The 19311-nt window shown below is 39.4% G+C and overlaps 2 protein-coding genes across 4 annotated transcripts in view; both read left to right on the plus strand.

The window, feature by feature from the left end:
- The window catches only part of LOC104605798 (26S proteasome regulatory subunit 7), a 28179-nt gene extending 13764 nt beyond the window's left edge, over nucleotides 1–14415 (plus strand). Inside the window, exons 9-10 of the mRNA XM_010270696.3 lie at nucleotides 11282–11457; nucleotides 14055–14415. Coding sequence (XP_010268998.1) covers nucleotides 11282–11457; nucleotides 14055–14212 — 334 coding nt within the window. The 3' untranslated portion in view covers nucleotides 14213–14415. The remainder of the gene's footprint in view (nucleotides 1–11281; nucleotides 11458–14054) is intronic.
- Nucleotides 14416–15962: 1547 nt separating this feature from the next.
- On the plus strand, nucleotides 15963–18993 carry LOC104605797 (metal tolerance protein 1-like). 3 transcript variants are annotated; one of them, XM_088895764.1, is made up of 3 exons: nucleotides 15967–16219; nucleotides 16762–17067; nucleotides 17723–18993. In XM_088895764.1, the coding sequence occupies exons 2-3, from the start codon at nucleotides 16969–16971 to the stop codon at nucleotides 18881–18883; spliced, it is 1260 nt and encodes a 419-aa protein (XP_088751890.1). In that variant the 5' UTR covers nucleotides 15967–16219; nucleotides 16762–16968; the 3' UTR covers nucleotides 18884–18993. The 3 variants fall into 3 exon arrangements, with proteins under 3 accessions (XP_010268996.1, XP_088751890.1, XP_010268997.1); XM_010270694.3 differs by lacking the exon at nucleotides 16762–17067 and having other exon boundaries at nucleotides 15963–16219; XM_010270695.3 differs by lacking the exon at nucleotides 15967–16219 and having other exon boundaries at nucleotides 16839–16978.
- The last annotated feature ends 318 nt before the right edge of the window (nucleotides 18994–19311 follow it).

Below are 19311 nucleotides of genomic sequence, written 5' to 3' on the forward strand. Positions count from 1 at the left end.
AAGAATAAAGCCCAGATTAAGGCCTATTATAGTAAAGAACATAAAAGATAAAATAGGATAAACGGCCTATGGGCCATTCGGCCCATCTTCTCTACAATATATACTTAAAATTTATATTCTATCTATTAGTAAAGTTGGTTTGAATATTTTGGTTTTACTAAAAGGCCATTAGTTCAAGTTTCATAAAATTTATTTTCAATATATTTCGTTCATGATATAAAATATCAAAATCATTTTTAGTTCATTTTATTAAATATATAATATTTTGATTATTTTTATTTTAACTTATTAATGTTGTTCAATATCCATTTTTGTTCAATCAAATTTGAATCTACCTTATAAGGTAGCCCAAAACAGAGGAGCCATGAACTTGTGCATCCTGTGTTATAGATTAAAAGTATTGATATGCACAATATGATGAATTTGTGCATCCTGTGTTTTGATTGACCAATACAGTAGGATTAAAAAAAGAAGTGAGGGGAGGAGCCATGAACTTCGTGAAGGCTAACCGATGGAGAAAGTACCTCAAGGTGGAGGCGAAGAACTTTATGCTGGAAGAACTAAGAATCAGAGGGCAGATTAGCTTGAAAATCAGGGAAGATAAGCTGGCTATGGTGCTATTGGTAGGACTGAATGTGGTAGAATGGTTCAGAGACTTTGTAGTTGCAGCATGTGCAAAAGGAAAGGACATGCTGGAAAGAACTTATAACAGACGTGGGAAGGAGATATGTGGTGGAAAGCAGGAAAAACCACAAAGGATTCTTCATAACACTTTCAAAGCAGTATGATAATGCCAGGAAGCAGATGGTCTGCTTTCCAGAAGGAAGGAAGAGCCTAGGGTGGATGGAAATAGTCAAAGCCGTAAGAGATTTTATATCTAGAATGAAGATGAAACAAGAAAAAGGTGTGGAGAAGAAGGCAAGAGAGGTTGTCCTAAAGAAAAGAGTGAACTTTGAGCCTCCCAACAGAATGGTCCCTACCTTAGTGCAAGGTGGAAACAGAGCAACAATATTGACTTCGACAGCAACAGGAGAGTGGTCCAACAAACTGATAGTTGAAGTCGATAAACCAGGTAGAAATTGGGAGGAGATTGCTGAGTTGGTCACAAAACAACTGAGGATGACCACATATGTATCAACTCTTTTTGATGGATGCAAAGCTTTGCTAGATCCTCTGGACAATAAGACAGAAGTTGAGGCCGTGTGCTTGCAAGATAAACTGGGGTCGGTGAACATTTACAGGTGGTCTCCTTCATCAAACTCGAAGGAATACTCGGTAATGGATGGAGTTAAAGTACGTGTGGTGGGTCTACCTTTCCATCTATGGAAGGATGAAGTAGCAGATGCCATCGCAACATTATGTGGAGCAAGATTGGTGGGTGTGTTTTGGGGAGATTTAAGGTCTGCAGCAATCTTATTAGATGGTGTCGAGCCTGAGGAGATTCCAGGAAAGTGAATTTGAGAGTTGAAGGAGTGTTCATGGCGGTCTGGTTGACTTCCTCCATTGAAGCTGAAATGTGAAAGGAAGCTCGTAGGGAGGAAGATGGTAAGGTTGAAGAAGAAACATTTCGTGGCAGTAAGGGGTTGGCTAACCTACAAGGTAGACACAGTTACACAAAAGAGGGCAAGCAAGCTTTTGGCAATTCAAAAGCTTTGCTGAAGGAGTCACAAACGTGATCAACAAGGCATGAGATGGACACCTGACAGAACATATGCACTAGCAGTAACACATGGCGTCCAAGCTACTTCATTAAATGCACATGTTTGACTGAGAAAAGGTGAGAAGGGGGCAGAGAGTAAGGGAGCTGAAAAGCTGGGGATTTTTAAAATTAATAGAGCCCAATCTCTACCCAATCCGGGCCAGATAATTGGGAATGGGCCTCCCCCAAGTGGTGGGCCTCAGTTTTTAGGCCAAATATTAATAGAAGGAACAATGTTTATAACGGGCCGATCATTGGGGGCCTATCTAAGGCGGGACAAAAGGAACATTTTGTTAAAAGTCCAAATGGGCCGAACATTATCAACCCATCAAAGGGGATCACATGTTTTTTAAAAGGTCACGTGACTAAGGGGGGGAGAGTCGATAGATGGTAAAGTCCATCTGTCTTCTTCGTTGACCTCAATAGGCCGAATACCACGAAGAGAGAAGTTTGCCATTTCAGGGAACTCCCTACACTGGGTCGCGCCAAAAAAGATAAACAGACTGTCACCAGAAAGACGCAATCCAAGGAGCTTCAGGCGAAGTGATCTTGAAGGGCAGAAGGAGCATGTGTGCTTTGAGGAAGACGAAGCTAGTGAGACCGATTCAGACTGTATAGTGAGCTTAGGGAGCATTGACCTGAGCAGAATGAGAAATGTTTTTGATGAAGACAGTGGGGTACAGAGGTGCTTTTTCAAGAGAACAAGGAAGAAGATGTTTCTAAAAAAGATGAAGAAGATGATGTGAATGATTTGGATCGTCTGACAAGAGTTGAGGTTCAGGTGATGCCTGCACTCGCAAGGAAGTCAGCCCAGTAGCTTAAGAAAATCAGGATACAAGGCCGGTAAGGAAAAATCCTAACACCTTGGTCTGTATTGTAATATCGGAAGAAGGGAAGCACATGAAGAATAGTTCAATTGCTAAAGCTGATGGGGTATTGACTCCTACTATAAACTCTCTAAGGAAAGATCAATCACAGGGAACAGATTTAGGCCCCTCTCCTTGTGCACATTCCCCTCCCTTGTTTGATGGTCTTTTGGTTCCCAACAACACAGTATGGATGTCCTTTCGGTTTTGGTTACTAATGTGCCTTTTGTGCTTGTAACAAATACTCCAAAATCCCAAGCGGAAGTTCCAGTCAGGGGAAAGAGAAGAGAGAACGGCGGTTCTGAGAGAGAACTGAGAGGGGAAGAAGCGGCTCCTAGAGAGAGAAAGGAGGAGGAATTAGAGAGAATATGGGAGATGATCTGTGCATTGTTGGAGGAATACAAAGAGGAGGAGGAACTAGGCCAAAAGGAGAGAGCAAAAATTCTCAAGAGAAGGAATTCTGTAGAAGTTCCGAGTTGGGGGGAGGGGTAGCTGAAGTTAATGCACCATCTAGGAAGTTCGAGGGTAACAATAAAAGGAAAAAGAAAAAGAGATCAGAAGTGGAGAGATTGATTTTAAATATTGAGGGTGACATTGAATTTAGCGGGAGAGGGGAAAGAAGAAAGATTCTGTAGTAGGTGGAATCTCTTGGGAAGGGTTTTTTGAAAAGTACTGAATGAAAATCATAAGTTGGAATGTAAGAGGATTGGGAAGCGAGAGAAAGAGAAAGGCTATTAAAGACCTACTAAGAAGAGAGAAACCGGACATAGTATTGATACAAGAAACCAAGTTGGCAGAAATGGATAAAAGGTGGCTCAGAAGTGAATGGAGATCAAGAGGAGTTTGCTGGACCTCGGCCCTTGGGGTGCCTCTGGAGGTATAGTAACACTATGGAGGGAGGATGTCGAAGAATCATTAAAGGTTAGGAATGTGGGGGATGGATTTACCTGGGTTCTAACCAATGTCTATGGGCTAAACATGTATAGAGAGAGGAATGAGATGTGGGAAGAATTGTATGGAATATGGAGCTTATGGGAGGGTCCTTGGTGTGTTAGGGGGGGGACTCTAATGTAATTAGGTTTTGTAATGAATCCAACAACCCCCAGAGAACAGTTACTACCAGTATGAGAAAGTTTAATGAATTTATTAGTAACTGTGGTCTAAAGGATTTACCTCTCTTACAAGCCAACTTTACTTGGTCTAATTTCCAGAAAACCTTCTGTGTTTGAAATTAGATAGATTCCTCTTTAATGAAGAGTGAGAGAGTCATTGGAGGAACCTGATGGCTAGAGCATTACCAGAGTCATTTCCGATCATTTCTCTATCCAGTTAAGTCCTGAAACATTAGCCCTCTGGCCCACGGCCTTTTAGATTTGAGAATATGTGGTTAACTCACCCAGATTTTGTGCATTTGATTGGGGAGTGGTGGAGAGAAGATTTAAGAGGGGTGAAGTGGAAGGGAGTGAGATTCCACAAAAAGCTGGAAAGGTTGAGGTCCAAAATCAAGGAGTGGAACAAGGAACAATTTGGAAGAATAGAGGAACAAAATAGTAACTTGTTGTCTAGGATCGAGGAATTAGATTCTAAAGAAGCCCAAAGGATGATGAGCGAGCAAGAAATGGTGTTGAGAAGGAACTTAAAGAAGGATTTGGAAGAGGTCCTGTTGAGAAAGGAAATTTCTTGGAGGCAAAAGTCAAGACATAAATGGATTAAGGAAGGGGATGGAAACACAAAATTTTTCCATGCGTTGGCTAATGGAAGGAGAAGAAAAAAATTCGTGGCTAAGTTAGAGGTGAATGGGGAGGAAGTAACAAATCAAGATGAGATAGCAAGGTTGTTTGTGGATAATTTCAAATCGATCTATAGGAAACCCTTGAATAATAGGCCAATATTGGAAGATTTGTTGTGGATCAGGTTATCTGAAGAACAAGTAAATTGGTTAGAAAGGGATTTTAGTGAAGAAGAGATCAGGCAGGTGGTGTTTTCAATGGATAGATCCAAAGCTCTCTTTTGGTTCCCAACAACACAATATGGATGTCCTTTCGGTTTTGGTTACTAATGTGCCTTCTGTGCTTGTAACAAATACTCCAGAATCCCAAGCGGAAGTTCCAGTCAGGGGAAAGAGAAGAGAGAACGACGGTTCTGAGAGAGAACTGAGAGGGGAAGAAGCGGCTCCTAGAGAGAGAAAGGAGGAATTAGAGAGAATATGGGAGATGATCTGTGCATTGTTGGAGGAATACAAAGAGGAGGAGGAACTAGGCCAAAAGGAGAGAGCAAAAATTCTCAAGAGAAGGAATTCTGTAGAAGTTCCGAGTTGGGGGGAGGGGTAGCTGAAGTTAATGCACCATCTAGGAAGTTCGAGGGTAACAATAAAAGGAAAAAGAAAAAGAGATCAGAAGTGGAGAGATTGATTTTAGATATTGAGGGTGACATTGAATTTAGCGGGAGAGGGGAAAGAAGAAAGATTCTGTAGTAGGTGGAATCTCTTGGGAAGGGTTTTTTGAAAAGTACTGAATGAAAATCATAAGTTGGAATGTAAGAGAATTGGGAAGCGAGAGAAAGAGAAAGGCTATTAAAAACCTACTAAGAAGAGAGAAACCGGACATAGTATTGATACAAGAAACCAAGTTGGCAGAAATGGATAAAAGGTGGCTCAGAAGTGAATGGAGATCAAGAGGAGTTTGCTGGACCTCGGCCCTTGGGGTGCCTCTGGAGGTATAGTAACACTATGGAGGGAGGATGTTGAAGAATCATTAAAGGTTAGGAATGTGGGGGATGGATTTACCTGGGTTCTAACCAATGTCTATGGGCCAAACATGTACAGAGAGAGGAATGAGATGTGGGAAGAATTGTATGGAATATGGAGCTTATGGGAGGGTCCTTGGTGTGTTAGGGGGGACTCTAATGTAATTAGGTTTTGTAATGAATCCAACAACCCCCAGAGAACAGTTACTACCAGTATGAGAAAGTTTAATGAATTTATTAGTAACTGTGGTCTAAAGGATTTACCTCTCTTACAAGCCAACTTTACTTGGTCTAATTTCCAGAAAACCTTCTGTGTTTGAAATTAGATAGATTCCTCTTTAATGAAGAGTGAGAGAGTCATTGGAGGAACCTGATGGCTAGAGCATTACCAGAGTCATTTCCGATCATTTCCCTATCCAGTTAAGTCCTGAAACATTAGCCCTCTGGCCCACGGCCTTTTAGATTTGAGAATATGTGGTTAACTCACCCAGATTTTGTGCATTTGATTGGGGAGTGGTGGAGAGAAGATTTAAGAGGGGTGAAGTGGAAGGGAGTGAGATTCCACAAAAAGCTGGAAAGGTTGAGGTCCAAAATCAAGGAGTGGAACAAGGAACAATTTGGAAGAATAGAGGAACAAAATAGTAACTTGTTGTCTAGGATCGAGGAATTAGATTCTAAAGAAGCCCAAAGGATGATGAGCGAGCAAGAAATGGTGTTGAGAAGGAACTTAAAGAAGGATTTGGAAGTGGTCCTGTTGAGAAAGGAAATTTCTTGGAGGCAAAAGTCAAGACATAAATGGATTAAGGAAGGGGATGGAAACACAAAATTTTTCCATGCGTTGGCTAATGGAAGGAGAAGAAAAAAATTTGTGGCTAAGTTAGAGGTGAATGGGGAGGAAGTAACAAATCAAGATGAGATAGCAAGGTTGTTTGTGGATAATTTCAAATCGATCTATAGGAAACCCTTGAATAATAGGCCAATATTGGAAGATTTGTTGTGGATCAGGTTATCTGAAGAACAAGTAAACTGGTTAGAAAGGGATTTTAGTGAAGAAGAGATCAGGCAGGTGGTGTTTTCAATGGATAGATCCAAAGCTCCTGGTCCAGATGGCTTCACAATGGCTTTTTATCAGTATTGTTGGGATGTGATTAAAGAAGACCTTGTTAGGGTGTTTCAGGAATTTGCAGATAAAAACAAGGTAAGCCCTGGAGTTAATGCAACCTTCTTGGCCTTAATCCCAAAGAAGATAGATGCAAAGCACCCTAAGGATTTTAGGCCGACCAGTCTGGTGATTAGCATCTATAAAATTTTGCCTAAAGTGTTGCCTTTGAGAATCCGAGTAATACTACCATCCATCATTAGTCAAGCACAAGGTGCTTTCGTGCAAGGTAGGCAAATAACAGATCAGATTTTATTAGCAAATGAGTGTGTGGAGGACATGAGAAAGTCGGGGAATCAAGGTTTTGCGTGTAAGTTAGACCTAGAGAAGGCTTATGATCTTGTGGATTGGAGTTTTTTACTAGAGATTCTTGGGTGTTATGGCTTCGGAGATAGATGGTGCAACTGGGTAAAGGGTTGTATTAGTTCTTGCCATTACTCAGTCTTGGTTAATGGGGTGGTCAAAGACTATTTTCCAGCTTGTAGAGGCCTTAGACAAGGAGACCCACTCTCCCTGTTCCTTTTCACCTTAGTTGCAGATGTTTTCAGCAGATTAATCTCTAAGGCAGATAGGGAAGAGGAAGTGAGTGGTTGGAGGATTGGAAGGAACAATGTCCGGGTAACCCATCTTCAATTTGCTGACGATATCATAATATTTTGTGGAGGTGACAGGCAAAAAGTGAGGAAACTTAGAGCATTGTTACAACATTTTGAGAAGGTCTCCAATTTGAAGATAAACCTGGATAAGAGTTGTGTGGTCGGTGTCAATATGAATGAGGAGATTTTTCAGTCTGTGGCAAATTGTCCAAGTTGTCTCGTTTCTTCTTGGCCCTTGTAGTACCTAGGTCTCCCTCTAGGGGCTAACCCATGAGAAAGTAGTTTTTGGAATCCAGTTTTGGAAAAATTTGAGAAAAGGTTAGCGGCTTGGAAAAGAAACTATATCTCTATAGGGGGTAGAGTGACTTTATTGAGAGCAACCCTAGCGAACCTACCGGTCTACTTGTCCATTTTTAGGATACCTAATAGGGAGGCTAAGAAACTGGAGAGGTTAATGAGAAATTTTCTTTGGGAGCCAGGGGAGGAAAAGAAAGATCATTTAATTAATTGGGGAATAGTTTGTAGGAGCAAAGAGGAAGGTGGACTGGGGTTAGGTAGGTTAACTCTCAAGAAAAAAGCCCTATTAGGAAAATGGTTGTGGAGGTGGCCTAGAGAAAGGGAGAGGTTGTGGCATGAAGTGATAGATAGTATACATGGATGACTGGAAAACGGATGGGATGTGGGTGTATCAAGACAAGCAATGTAGGCATCTCCTTGGAAAGCAATCGAAAGTATCCTCCCTCAATTTCTCAACTTTGTCAGGTATGATGTCAATTCTGGTAACCTTGTTTTATTTTGGGAAGACACTTGGGTGGGGACTGCTACTCTAAAGGACCAATTCCCGTCTCTTTATTCTATTTCCCTTTACAAGGAAAAAGTTATCTCTCGTTTTCTTCCATCTCCTATTTCACCTTCATCCTTAATTTGGGATTTTGGCTTTCGGAGAGGTTTGAGGGATGATGAACTTAACAGTGTCTCAGATCTGTTGTCTCTTCTTGGCAGTGTCTTTTTGGACCCTCTTAGTTTGGATGTGAGATTATGGTCCCCTAATCCAAAAGGGTACTTCTCTTGTGCTTCTTTTTTTAAGTCCCTTTCCTCTTCCCCCGAGTCAGTGGGGTTTTTCGACCAAGGAGATTTGGTTTAGACCTGTTCCACCAAAAAATGTTGTTTTTTGCTGGGAGGTGCTTTATAGAAGGATTAATACCTTGGACTGCTTGCAAAAGAAAAGGCCTTTCATGTGTTTATCCCCTAACTGGTGTGTACTTTGCAGGGCTAATGGGGAGGATTGCTCCCATCTACTTGTATCTTGTTCCTTTTCTAGAGCCATTTGGAGTTGGATTTTTTCTTTGTTTGGGTGCAGGTGGAATTTGTCCACAGATTTAAGTCAGCTATTTGATCATTCTTTTTTTGTGTGCCCTACAAAAAAAGGAAAAATGATGTGGATATGTATTAGAGCAACTGCATTGTGGACAATTTGGGAAGAAAGGAATGCAAGAATATTCAAGGAAAAGGAAAGAAGCATTCAAGCTGTTGAGGATTGCATCTTAACTAGGGCCATTCATTGGCTGAGAACTATGGACCTCTTTCATAGTTTTTCCTTTGATGATATTTGGAGAAATTGGTTAGTGGTGGCTAGCAGCCATACAAGGAAGGACAAGGTTTCTGCAGTGTTGACCCCTCCGCCTGAAGGATGGGTAAAGCTGAATTTTAATGGCAGCAGCCAAGGAAACCCAGGCCCATCGGGAATAGGAGGGGTGCTAAGAGATACGGAGAGCAATATATTAGCCTTGTTTTCAGGTCCTGTGGGATTAGGAGACTCTAATAGAGCTGAGATTTTGGTGGCGGTACAAGGTATTCAGATTGCAGAACAATTAGGAGTTCAGCATTTGGTAGTTGAAGGAGACTCTCAAATTGTTGTGGGATGGCTGACAGATCCAGCTTCAGCCATGTGGCGACACAAAGATTTATCAAGGAAAGTCAACTGGTTTACAAGAAATATGACAGTTACCTTTTGTTGGGAGGGAAGATCAGCAAACACCTTAGCGGATGGATTAGCTAAGCAGGGGGCTACTAGGGAACATTTATTTTGGGCTCCTTTGTAATTGTATTTATGACTAATTCTGTTTTTTATTTGATGTAATACTGCCCTGAAGAGGTAACAGCTCGTGCCTCTTTTGAGTTCCCTGTACTCCCTTTTCTGAATTAATAAATTATATTCATTCATAAAAAAAGGTAGCCCAAAACAGATCTCCCCTTGATACCCCTTGTTTAGCCAGAGAATCAGCCATTGCATTTGCCGATCTGCTAACCCACTGAATCCTGTCATGTTTTGGGCTACCTTATAATTGTAATTCAGGCTTGTATATGTTTATGTGCATATTGTTCAGTTCTAGGGGGAGGTAACACCTTGTACACTCTTTCTATGTTTAATAAAATTACACTCATTTATCAAAAAAAAAGGATCTACCTTTTATCTGATTCGATCTGATCTGTTTTCTGTCCACCTGTAAAATGTGTCTTCCACAATTAAAACTGGCCCTTGGATGTGAAGGGGTCTGGACCAAGCCAGGCTTCTGGGCTTACAACTTTAAATATTATATATAGTATGCATTTATTATCATATCATAATATTTGTATATAATATTCATATGTGTGTGTCAATGTATATTTAATAATATATAAACATGTAAACTCTGGGCTGGACCTAAAGTATTAGGCCTAGGTCTGGCCTGCAAATTCCTGGGCCTGATGCAGGTCCTAGCTTGGACATAAAACCATGGGAGTGGGAATTGTTAATTGCTTCTTTGGTGTGGCTCTTTTCTACATCAAACTCTTTTGGGATGGAAGTCGAAAAAACAGTTGCCATTTAATTCTCCCAATCACCATTGAATTAGAATAATAAATTTGCCCAATTTTGTGGGGGATGGGGGTCCGATGGGATGGTAAAAGGAATTTGTGAGGCTATTTTGGGCACCAAACCAATTTTTCCTTTGGCTCAATTTGGTAGGAGTACAAATACAAATATGTACTGTGCAAATACATACAAAATACAAGGTTTTGCACTCTACAAATTTGTATTTGTACTCCTTCCAAACTGAGCCTTGGGAATTTTTTTTTTTTTTTTTATGATTAAAGCCTTGGGAAAATTTGTTGATCATTAAACATCACTGAACAACCCAACTAGTAGGGGTTCCCATATATGTATGTATATTACATATAGCAAACAATGCTGAAGAACTTGATAGTTAACTGAAACTATTATTGAGCAGAATAGTTGCTTGATAGATGTTGTTGGTACTTTCTGATGCAGTAGGGCTAGAACAAACTATCACTAGACAGAAATGAGAGAGCAAGAGGAAGGAGAAGGGGTGGAGAAAGAGAAATGAGAGAGAAATCCCAAGGAATCACTCCAAGGGGTCCTGGAATCACTCTAGGGTTTGTAGGTATCACTCCATACAGCAAACTTGCTCTAAAGAAATCTTCATTTATTCATTAGCTTCAAAAGGAAGAGAATACATCTATTTATACTTTTATGGAGTGACGTGTGGCCCGGAATACTGTTCACCATAATTACAAAAATGCCATTCCTTGTCTTGTGCATCAAGAAACACAATAACTTTCTATCTACTAGTGCAAATAAACTGAAAATTGAAAGACAAGCCCTACTAAACTAGAGGAACAAGATGTTATAGCCCAGGCCCCACACAGGACTAGTTAAAGTGACGAAAATACCCATGCTGTCCAAATATACAAAAAATACAAAAATTTCAAGAAAATTCCATATTTGATTCTCCAGCTCTTGCATTACTGTCTTCATTGTTGTCAAGTTTTAGAAGATTGTACTATAGTCAAGATCTCTGGTTTGATGCTACAGTCAAGGTTTATCCTAGAGATGAATTTTCTTATGAATTCATAGCTTTGATCTGAATTTTGACTGGATCTTATGAATTTTCTGAGTGCTGATTTTGGTAACAAGAGCGCATTGTCTAGGTGACTGATTTCAATACTCCAATGGTATATTATTAAGTCAAGGATCCACTTTCATGCTCAGTCATGGTTAATGATCAATTGCATTGTAGCCCATATTCTGAGGTTTCATATTTTAGGACTTGACATTATTTTATGATGCCCATCAAAAACATCACTTCATGATTAGTTTCCTACTCAGTCATCTCACTTTTCACATTTATTGTATTTATTTTTATGATCTTTTCAGACCTGACACACTGGATCCAGCGTTGTTACGTCCGGGGCGGCTAGATCGTAAGGTTGAATTCGGGTTACCTGATTTAGAGAGCAGAACACAAATATTTAAGATCCACACACGAACAATGAACTGTGAAAGAGACATACGGTTTGAGCTTTTGGCTCGACTTTGCCCCAACTCCACCGGTAAACAGAGCTACTTTGAGAACTCTTTCCTGTCTTTCCTTCATAATACTGCTATTTAGGAAATTGGCTGTGCCTACAAAATGCCAACTTCTGGGGTTAAATAAATTAGATGTTTTTAGTCTACTGCAACCCTTTGAAGATGTTTTCTCAGAAAAGTCTATTAACATTGATGACGGATTTTTTTTTTCACTCACCAACCTTCCAAAAGAAAACTCTTTGTTGTTTTTTTACTAAACAATGCAATGATTTTAAAGGTGTGCCTAGGTGCACAGGAAAGGTACAGTTTAAGGCATGCACCTTGTTCCAATCTTATGAAGATGCTTTCTTGGGCAAGTCTCTTAACATTGGTGACAGATTTTTCTTCTCCCACCAAGTGGTTGTTTGCTTGGTTTCCAAAAGAAAAACCTTTTGGTTGTTTTATTCACTAGATAAGGCAGTGTTTTAAAAGGTGTGCCTGGGTGCCCTCTGAAGATGCATTCTTGGAAAAGTCTCTGAACGTTGATGACTGATTTTCTTGACTAGACTAGATAATGCAATGTTTTAAAAGGCGTGCCTAGGGCCCTAGGTGCACAGGCCAATTACAGTTTAAGGAATGCACCTTGCTTCAACCCTCTGAAGATGCTTTCTTGGAAAAGTTTTGATGGCAGATTTTGCTTCACCCGCCAAGCAGTCTTCTGCTTGCTTTCTAAAAGAAAATATTTTGCTTGTTTTGTTTACTAGAGGATGCAATGTTTTGAAAGGCGTGCCTAGGTATACAAACAAAGTACAGTTTAAGGCATTCATCTTGGAGACTGGAACTGCTACCCACAAGACACTACCCACTAAATGCTACAGCCACTCAAACATGTTTCATATTCATATGTTGTCATTATTACCAAAAAAAAAAAGAAGAATTTCTCTGTTGTCATTATTACCAAAAAAAAAGAAGAATTTCTCTGTTGTCATTATTAAAAAAAAAAAGAAGAATTTCTCTGTTGTCATTATTACCAAAAAAATACTTGTATGTTGTCATTGATGGGGTAATACATGAGGTATGTGGCTCTAGTGTCTTGGGGGTAGCAGATACTTGGCACCTTGCCTCAACCCAAGTGCAGGGTGCAAATCTGGTGCACCTAGGTACATATTTGGGTCACCTTGTACAAGCAGCTTTTCTGAGCTTGCTTTTGTTCTTTTTTTTTACTTTTTCATATATTTTTATGTTTTTTTTCGCCTTTTTGATGGTCAATTAAATTCTAAAATACCTTTCTTTGGTGCTTGTGTACTAAAAACAAGCAGAAAGAAAAAAGATATTTTGAATACCTGGAAGCCCTAGTTGCTTCTGCAAAATAGGCAACAATTATACAACTGACCTTTGATCCCTAACCCTAAAATAAGCTATGACCAAAATGATAAGACCTACCCCCTTACATATATGGGCAAAAAATTCAGATTGGTAGCACTACTTCCAAATCTCCACATGGACTTGTTTGAACTTGCCTTTGAAGAAATATCAGTGTGAAGGCCCCGACCTTCTAGGATTAGGAATGCAAGATGTCTAACATCACATTAGCTAATGCAACAAAACATTGAGAATTTTACATGATCGAAATTTTGAGTATTTACAATTTATAAAAAAAAAAATGAGTATATGAAACATTTTGGTATGATTCTCTTATTTTCCTTCATTTTCAATTTGAATTTGTTTTTATATGTGTGATGCTCTTGTATTATCATTTGAGCTAATAGGCTTTTTAAAACACTAAAGCTAACCCTATTTTTATGTATTAATGTTATATTTTATTTTTAAAATTTTCAATAATTTTCACCTTGCTTTGTCCCAGCACACACCTCGCCTTGCACCTTAGGTCCTAACCTTGTGCTTTTCTAGTCACTTTTTAATTCATTGGGATAATATCCAAATGGCTGGATGAATTTTGCCAAATTAGTTATTTGTGTGAAATTATTTTATCATAGGTTATCCATAAATCATGGCCTGATTTCAACTTAATATATAGGCTGCCTTTGTTGCAGCATGAAAAGGCCGAAAAATAATGATACCTTGGTCTCTGTTCATGGGTGCAGTGTCGTCTCAGACACTTTAATTTTTGGTGTAGATTCTGTACTGGTCACCATATCCAGTTGTATCTTTGCCGTATCTGGGAAACTGAAAAAACTTGGTGTCCACATTTGATAGCCTACCAGTCTCTCCAGCTCTCCATGTTACATCAGTCTATACAACCATGCCTTCTGTATGTTTAACTGTTGCATGGAGTTCATATGGACTAATGTGTGACATAGAAGCCCTGTGGACAGTACAGGCTGTTGAACATAGACAGACAATTTTTTCCCTGGGTAACATAGCTGAAATGTGCTTTTTACATTGAAGAAATTGGGGTCATACTGGAAATATGATTCTGCCTAGGTGATTTATCCTTTTTTACTTTTTTTCCCATTCATAAATGTTTTGTAATAATATAACACTTTGCCCACTTAAGCCTATAAGCCTGCTGTTTATAAAGTCTAGGTTTCATAAACCTATTGCCCCATTATGCTAATATAACACTTGAATTTCCTAGTTGTATGGATTTATGACTTCGGTGTCATGGATTTGTTTACAGGGGCTGACATAAGGAGCGTGTGCACAGAGGCTGGGATGTTTGCTATCAGGGCACGAAGGAAGACAGTGACTGAGAAAGATTTCCTTGATGCAGTTAATAAGGTCATCAAAGGCTACCAAAAGTTCAGTGCGACACCCAAGTACATGGTCTACAATTGAGATGCTGTCTTGTACTCAAATGGAAACAAACTTGATGATCTGTTGTTCCAGTAGGGTCACTTTCATTCTCTGCCTTCTGTGGTGGCTTTTCCTGGTTGTTGTTGGAAGCTGCCGGATGATGATATATTTGTTAATCAGTTTTTTTTTTTTTTTTACCGACTGTATTTTACTGCAAATGAAATGTCCATGATTGCTGTAGGCAAGCTCTCTCTCTCTCTCATACAAAATATCCATTAATTTATTTTCTTGTCCTTCACTCCATATTTCCTTTAAAACCAGTTCTGAGGGTGTGGCTATCTTTGCATTTGCTAATTGTGGTGAATGACAGATTACAACACATTGGAGCTAAGCTCCTTTAGGAATAAAGGCCTTTTGCCCCTGTTTAAGATCAATACGTTCGAAATAGAGTGTAAGGTAGAGATGAGTTATAAAGAGAAGATATGTATACCATACTGGAGACTGGAGAATGCTGCATCCATTTGGGTTCTCTCAGCAGTACTGTAAGAGTGAAAAGATGCCAACAAACAAGCTTCTTACATTTCTCACCTTCTAAGTCACATTACAGGCATCATTCTCCAGTCAGCATATAAAAGAGCAAGAAGGCATGGTGGTTAGACAGTTGGTTTCCTAATGGAGGTGGGTTGTATATTACATAATGAAAGAATAATAGTATGGCTGTTCAATTACAGCTTCTGTTAAAGGAATTAATTAATATGCTAATATAAAACCTCAGGTGCCTTTTTCTTCAACCCTCAACCAGCCCATGAACTTTTAACAAGCCATTATGAGTGATGATTAAGGATACATCATACAGAAAACCTTTACGACTAAAGACAAAACTGTTGCAGGCTTGCAGCATGCAACCATTTTTCTTGGCGTTATCGCAACAAAACAATTTTGGGTTGTAATGTAAGGGAAGGGACCACAACTCCACAAGCGCTAATTGAGGTTGCCAATAAAATCCATTACCCAATGTTGGTACCAATTATGTAGGGTCTTGGGAGGGTTGGACTGGATACGGTTATAACCGTTGTTGGTATTTTGTTTTGTACAAAGTGGCTGCTCTTAGATTCATAGTTTCAAGCCCACGTTCTCACACTTATCGGCCTGAGATTTTACCATTGCACCAGATAAAAAGGGCCCTAATTGAGGGTGCCAAGAGAAATTAGGTGATGCCCAACTGTTGGTGTTGGGTGGCAATTTCCAATGCCTTCAATCCTTATTAAATTGGGTGATGCCAACTGTTAGCTACTCATACAATCCATCTAATAGGTTTGGCATGAAGGTATTTGCTTGGATTAGAGCCCATACATTTTCTATTTCACTACACAACATTAAATGAGGTTGTTTAATCGGCTACCAGTCAACATCAATCTAGAGGTCTTTCTGCTATGGTCCCCTACAGTCTCATTTGGAAAATAATATCAGATCAAACCGGAAAATTATGGTATGAAAAATTTTCAGATCCGATCAAATCATTTTAGTATAGAAACCAAATCAGACCAGACTGTTTTTTTGAACTTGAATCAATCAGAAAGATCAAGTAAAACATATACCTGCATAAATAACAAATATAATTCAAATATCAAATATAATAATTTGATTTACGATTGAGTCAAGTTTTTGAAATTCAGAAAACCAGACCGAAATTTTAAAATTTTCCAGGTCAGATCAAACCACCAATTTCGATTTGATCCGGTCCGATTTGGCAGTCTGTACCATATAAAGAGCACGCCTAGTGTAATTATCTACCCATTGACATCCTCTGCCCACACATGTTAGCTAATTCACAATCCATTTACCTTTTTTTTTTCTCATCTCTTTTACACTATCCTTATCAACTTCCACCATCCATCCAGTACATGTGTATATATATAGACAGATTACAGATACTTCCTAGCCTTGGTATTTCAAAGCTTCCCCTTTCCAACTTCTTCTTACATAGTCTCTGTTCAAAATCTTGTAGTGTACATGTTCTTCAGTTCAAACCTCCTAGTCCTGAAACATGTAAGTTCACTATATGCTTTTCTTACAATTAATCTTTTTCACCTGAAGTGAGCATTTTCTCTTTCTATCTATAATCATGGTTTCTCAAGAACATTGTTTGACTGATAAATTTCTTTCTATATAGTAATTTTCATACAAGTAGAACAGTTGTTTTCTTCTTTAATTAAAATTAAACAAATACTATTTTTGCCTTAGTGCCTATAACCGTCCAGAAGGAGTCTGATCCAACGTCTAGACCTCCATTACAGAAGCGCCTCCCATTCATCCTTCCTCTTTTTTGACAAACCACCTGAACACCCAATTTTTTTTCTCCATATGATTATTAGATTGAGAAAGAACAAAGTGAATATGTGGAAGAAATCCTCTCTCAGTTTTTCTGGAAATAGATAGATGATATAAAGAAAGGACTGAACCAGTTGTTTTCTAGAACATTGTTGAGAAAAAAAAAATCCTCTTGAAATTATTGTTTTGTATGATATTTTTAGTTAGAAGTTGAAGTCAACTTTCCATGAATGTAATCAGAGCTCTCTTGTGTTTTACAGTTAAAATATCAGAAGAGTTATGATCTGCTACTAACATTTGCTGCTGGATAAGAATACAACCTATCTATGCCACCTGTCCTCAACTTAAATGTGGCATTACATTTGTGTGAGCAGAAAACCAGGACCCACACACTTGTTGTATTAGCAATCTGGGCTTTTCAAAACTTGTCATCACAAGGATGAGGTCTACCATCCTCATTCCTCGCCATGGTTCAAAGTATGATAACACTAACATGCGCGTGGGACGTGGGTGTTTTCATCACTCGCTATTTATTTTTATTTTTTCTTTTCAAAATTTCACACGGGGTATGTCTGTCTTAACTCTTAGGACTGACTTATATTTAGCTTATTGAGGCACTACTGATACGATACCGTACATTTAACCTTGGTTCACATCTTGACCCAGTAGTTCAATTGGTCAATTGGTCACTCGGTATTATGGGTTCAAACCCCTCGTAGGATTCGACTCGAGTTTGGCTCAACCTGAAGAAGCTGACCTGACTATATGAAATGGGATGCCTGACCCAATCTAACCTGCCCCCTCAAATAGTACATCCATACTCCACCAAGAAGGATACATGTAGAGATGTTTCAATGCTTCAATTCCAACTAGATGAGTTGGTCTCAAGTCTCAACCCTAACCTGACCCTCCAACTTGAAAAGGCTGACCAACCCTAACCCAGTAGGATCGGGTCCACTTAACCCTACCCATTGGCATCCCTATGAGGCTGCATGATCTGTAAATGGATCTCAGACCTCCATAAGGTGCCCCATGGTACATACCAAGGATCTGGACCAACCATGAATGAAGCCCAATAAATTTCAACCATCTGATCCCTGAAAAGATTTATAGTTCTTCAAGAGCCTTAAACTAAACTCTTTCCCCACCAGCCAAATAAACTTTTTATTCTTTCTTATCATCTTTCACATTGGTTATCTGTTTGATCTTATAAATTTTCAGATGGAAGTTCAAATTTGCGAACAGAAGGAACATGGGCAGATTATTGAGATATCTGGAGACTTTGCAGTCGATGGGCCAAGAAGAAAAAATGATGTTTGTGGTGGTGCAGCCTGTGGTTTCTCTGATGCCGGAACTCGGGCCAAGGATGCCAAAGAACGACATGCATCTATGAGGAAGCTTTTTCTGACAGTTGCACTATGTATTATTTTTATGAGCATAGAAGTAGCTGGTGGCATTAAAGCTAATAGCCTTGCTATCTTAACTGATGCAGCCCATCTACTTTCAGATGTTGCCTCTTTCACCATCTCTCTATTCTCGCTCTGGGCATCTGGGTGGGTAGCAACACCACGTCAAACATATGGTTTCTTCAGGGTTGAGATCATTGGAGCTCTGGTCTCCATTCAATTGATCTGGCTTCTTGCAGGGATCCTGGTTTATGAAGCTGTCATTAGAATCATCCATGGCACAGGAGAAGTCCATGGCTTTGTAATGTTTGTTGTGGCTGGATTTGGTTTATTAGTTAATGTTGTCATGGCTCTCTTGTTGGGTCATCATCATCATGGTCATGGTCATGGTCATGTTGAGCATGACCATGGGCAAGGTAATTCTAGCCATGGTGATCATGATCATGGTCATGGCCATCATGGGGTCAACGTTATGACACATCATCAACATCATAATTTAAATCAGTCAGAAGCCAAGCATGAAAAGAAGAGCCAACTGAAACAGAACATCAGTGTGCAAGGAGCATATCTGCATGTTCTTGGAGACTCCATTCAAAGTATTGGTGTGATGATAGCAGGTGCAGTGATATGGTACAGACCTAAATGGAAGAAAATTGACCTAATATGCACCCTCATTTTTTCAGTGATTGTGTTGAGCACAACAATAAAGATGTTGAGAAACATACTAGAGATCTTAATGGAGAGCACACCAAGAGAAATTGACACAACAATTCTGCAAGAAGGGTTGTGCAGGATGGAAGAGGTTGTTGCCATTCATGAGCTACATGTATGGGCCATCACTGTGGGGAAGATCCTATTGGCATGCCATGTTAAAACCAAGCCTGATGCAGATGCTGATGTTGTGCTAGAAAAGGTTATAGATTACATTAGAAGAGAACACAACATCACCCATGTCACCATACAGATTGAAAAGTAGTAGGATTGAAAAGATCTTTAGATGTCTAATGAACTGTAGACTGTAGTGCCTGCATTATTTTTGTGTGGAAAATGGAAATACATCTGTCTTGGAGTTTTCTTTGTCTCAAATTCTACACTTATTTTTAAAGAATATGAAGTTGATACTTTAGAAACTCTTCTTGCATATTAAGACCTAGAAAAGCGCTGAGAAACCAAAACGCAGATAAATAGACCATTAGAAATGAACAACCAATCACATATATCAAATGATTGCAGCAGGACCAGAGAGGGATCCAATTGCAAACGGGCAGAAATTTGTGAATACTAAGGAAACCCTTGGTAGACCCTATCAAATAAGGATGTTCGGTAAGCTATCAATTGACATCACTCCATCTTACTTTCAGTCTTCCGGATAGGCTATTGCTTGGTATATCGTGGTAAAATCCT

The sequence above is a fragment of the Nelumbo nucifera genome, chromosome 1 (genome assembly GCF_055504915.1).
Source record: "Nelumbo nucifera cultivar China Antique chromosome 1, China Antique-T2T, whole genome shotgun sequence".
In the NCBI taxonomy this organism is placed as follows: domain Eukaryota; kingdom Viridiplantae; phylum Streptophyta; class Magnoliopsida; order Proteales; family Nelumbonaceae; genus Nelumbo; species Nelumbo nucifera.

Bases quoted from the DNA above. Each gene is read 5' to 3' on its own strand.
- LOC104605797 (XM_088895764.1), top strand. From the start codon at position 16,969: ATGGTTCAAAGTATGATAACACTAACATGCGCGTGGGACGTGGGTGTT. The intron at 17,068-17,722 runs GTATGTCTGTCT...ATAAATTTTCAG, and splicing joins TTTTCAAAATTTCACACGGG to ATGGAAGTTCAAATTTGCGA.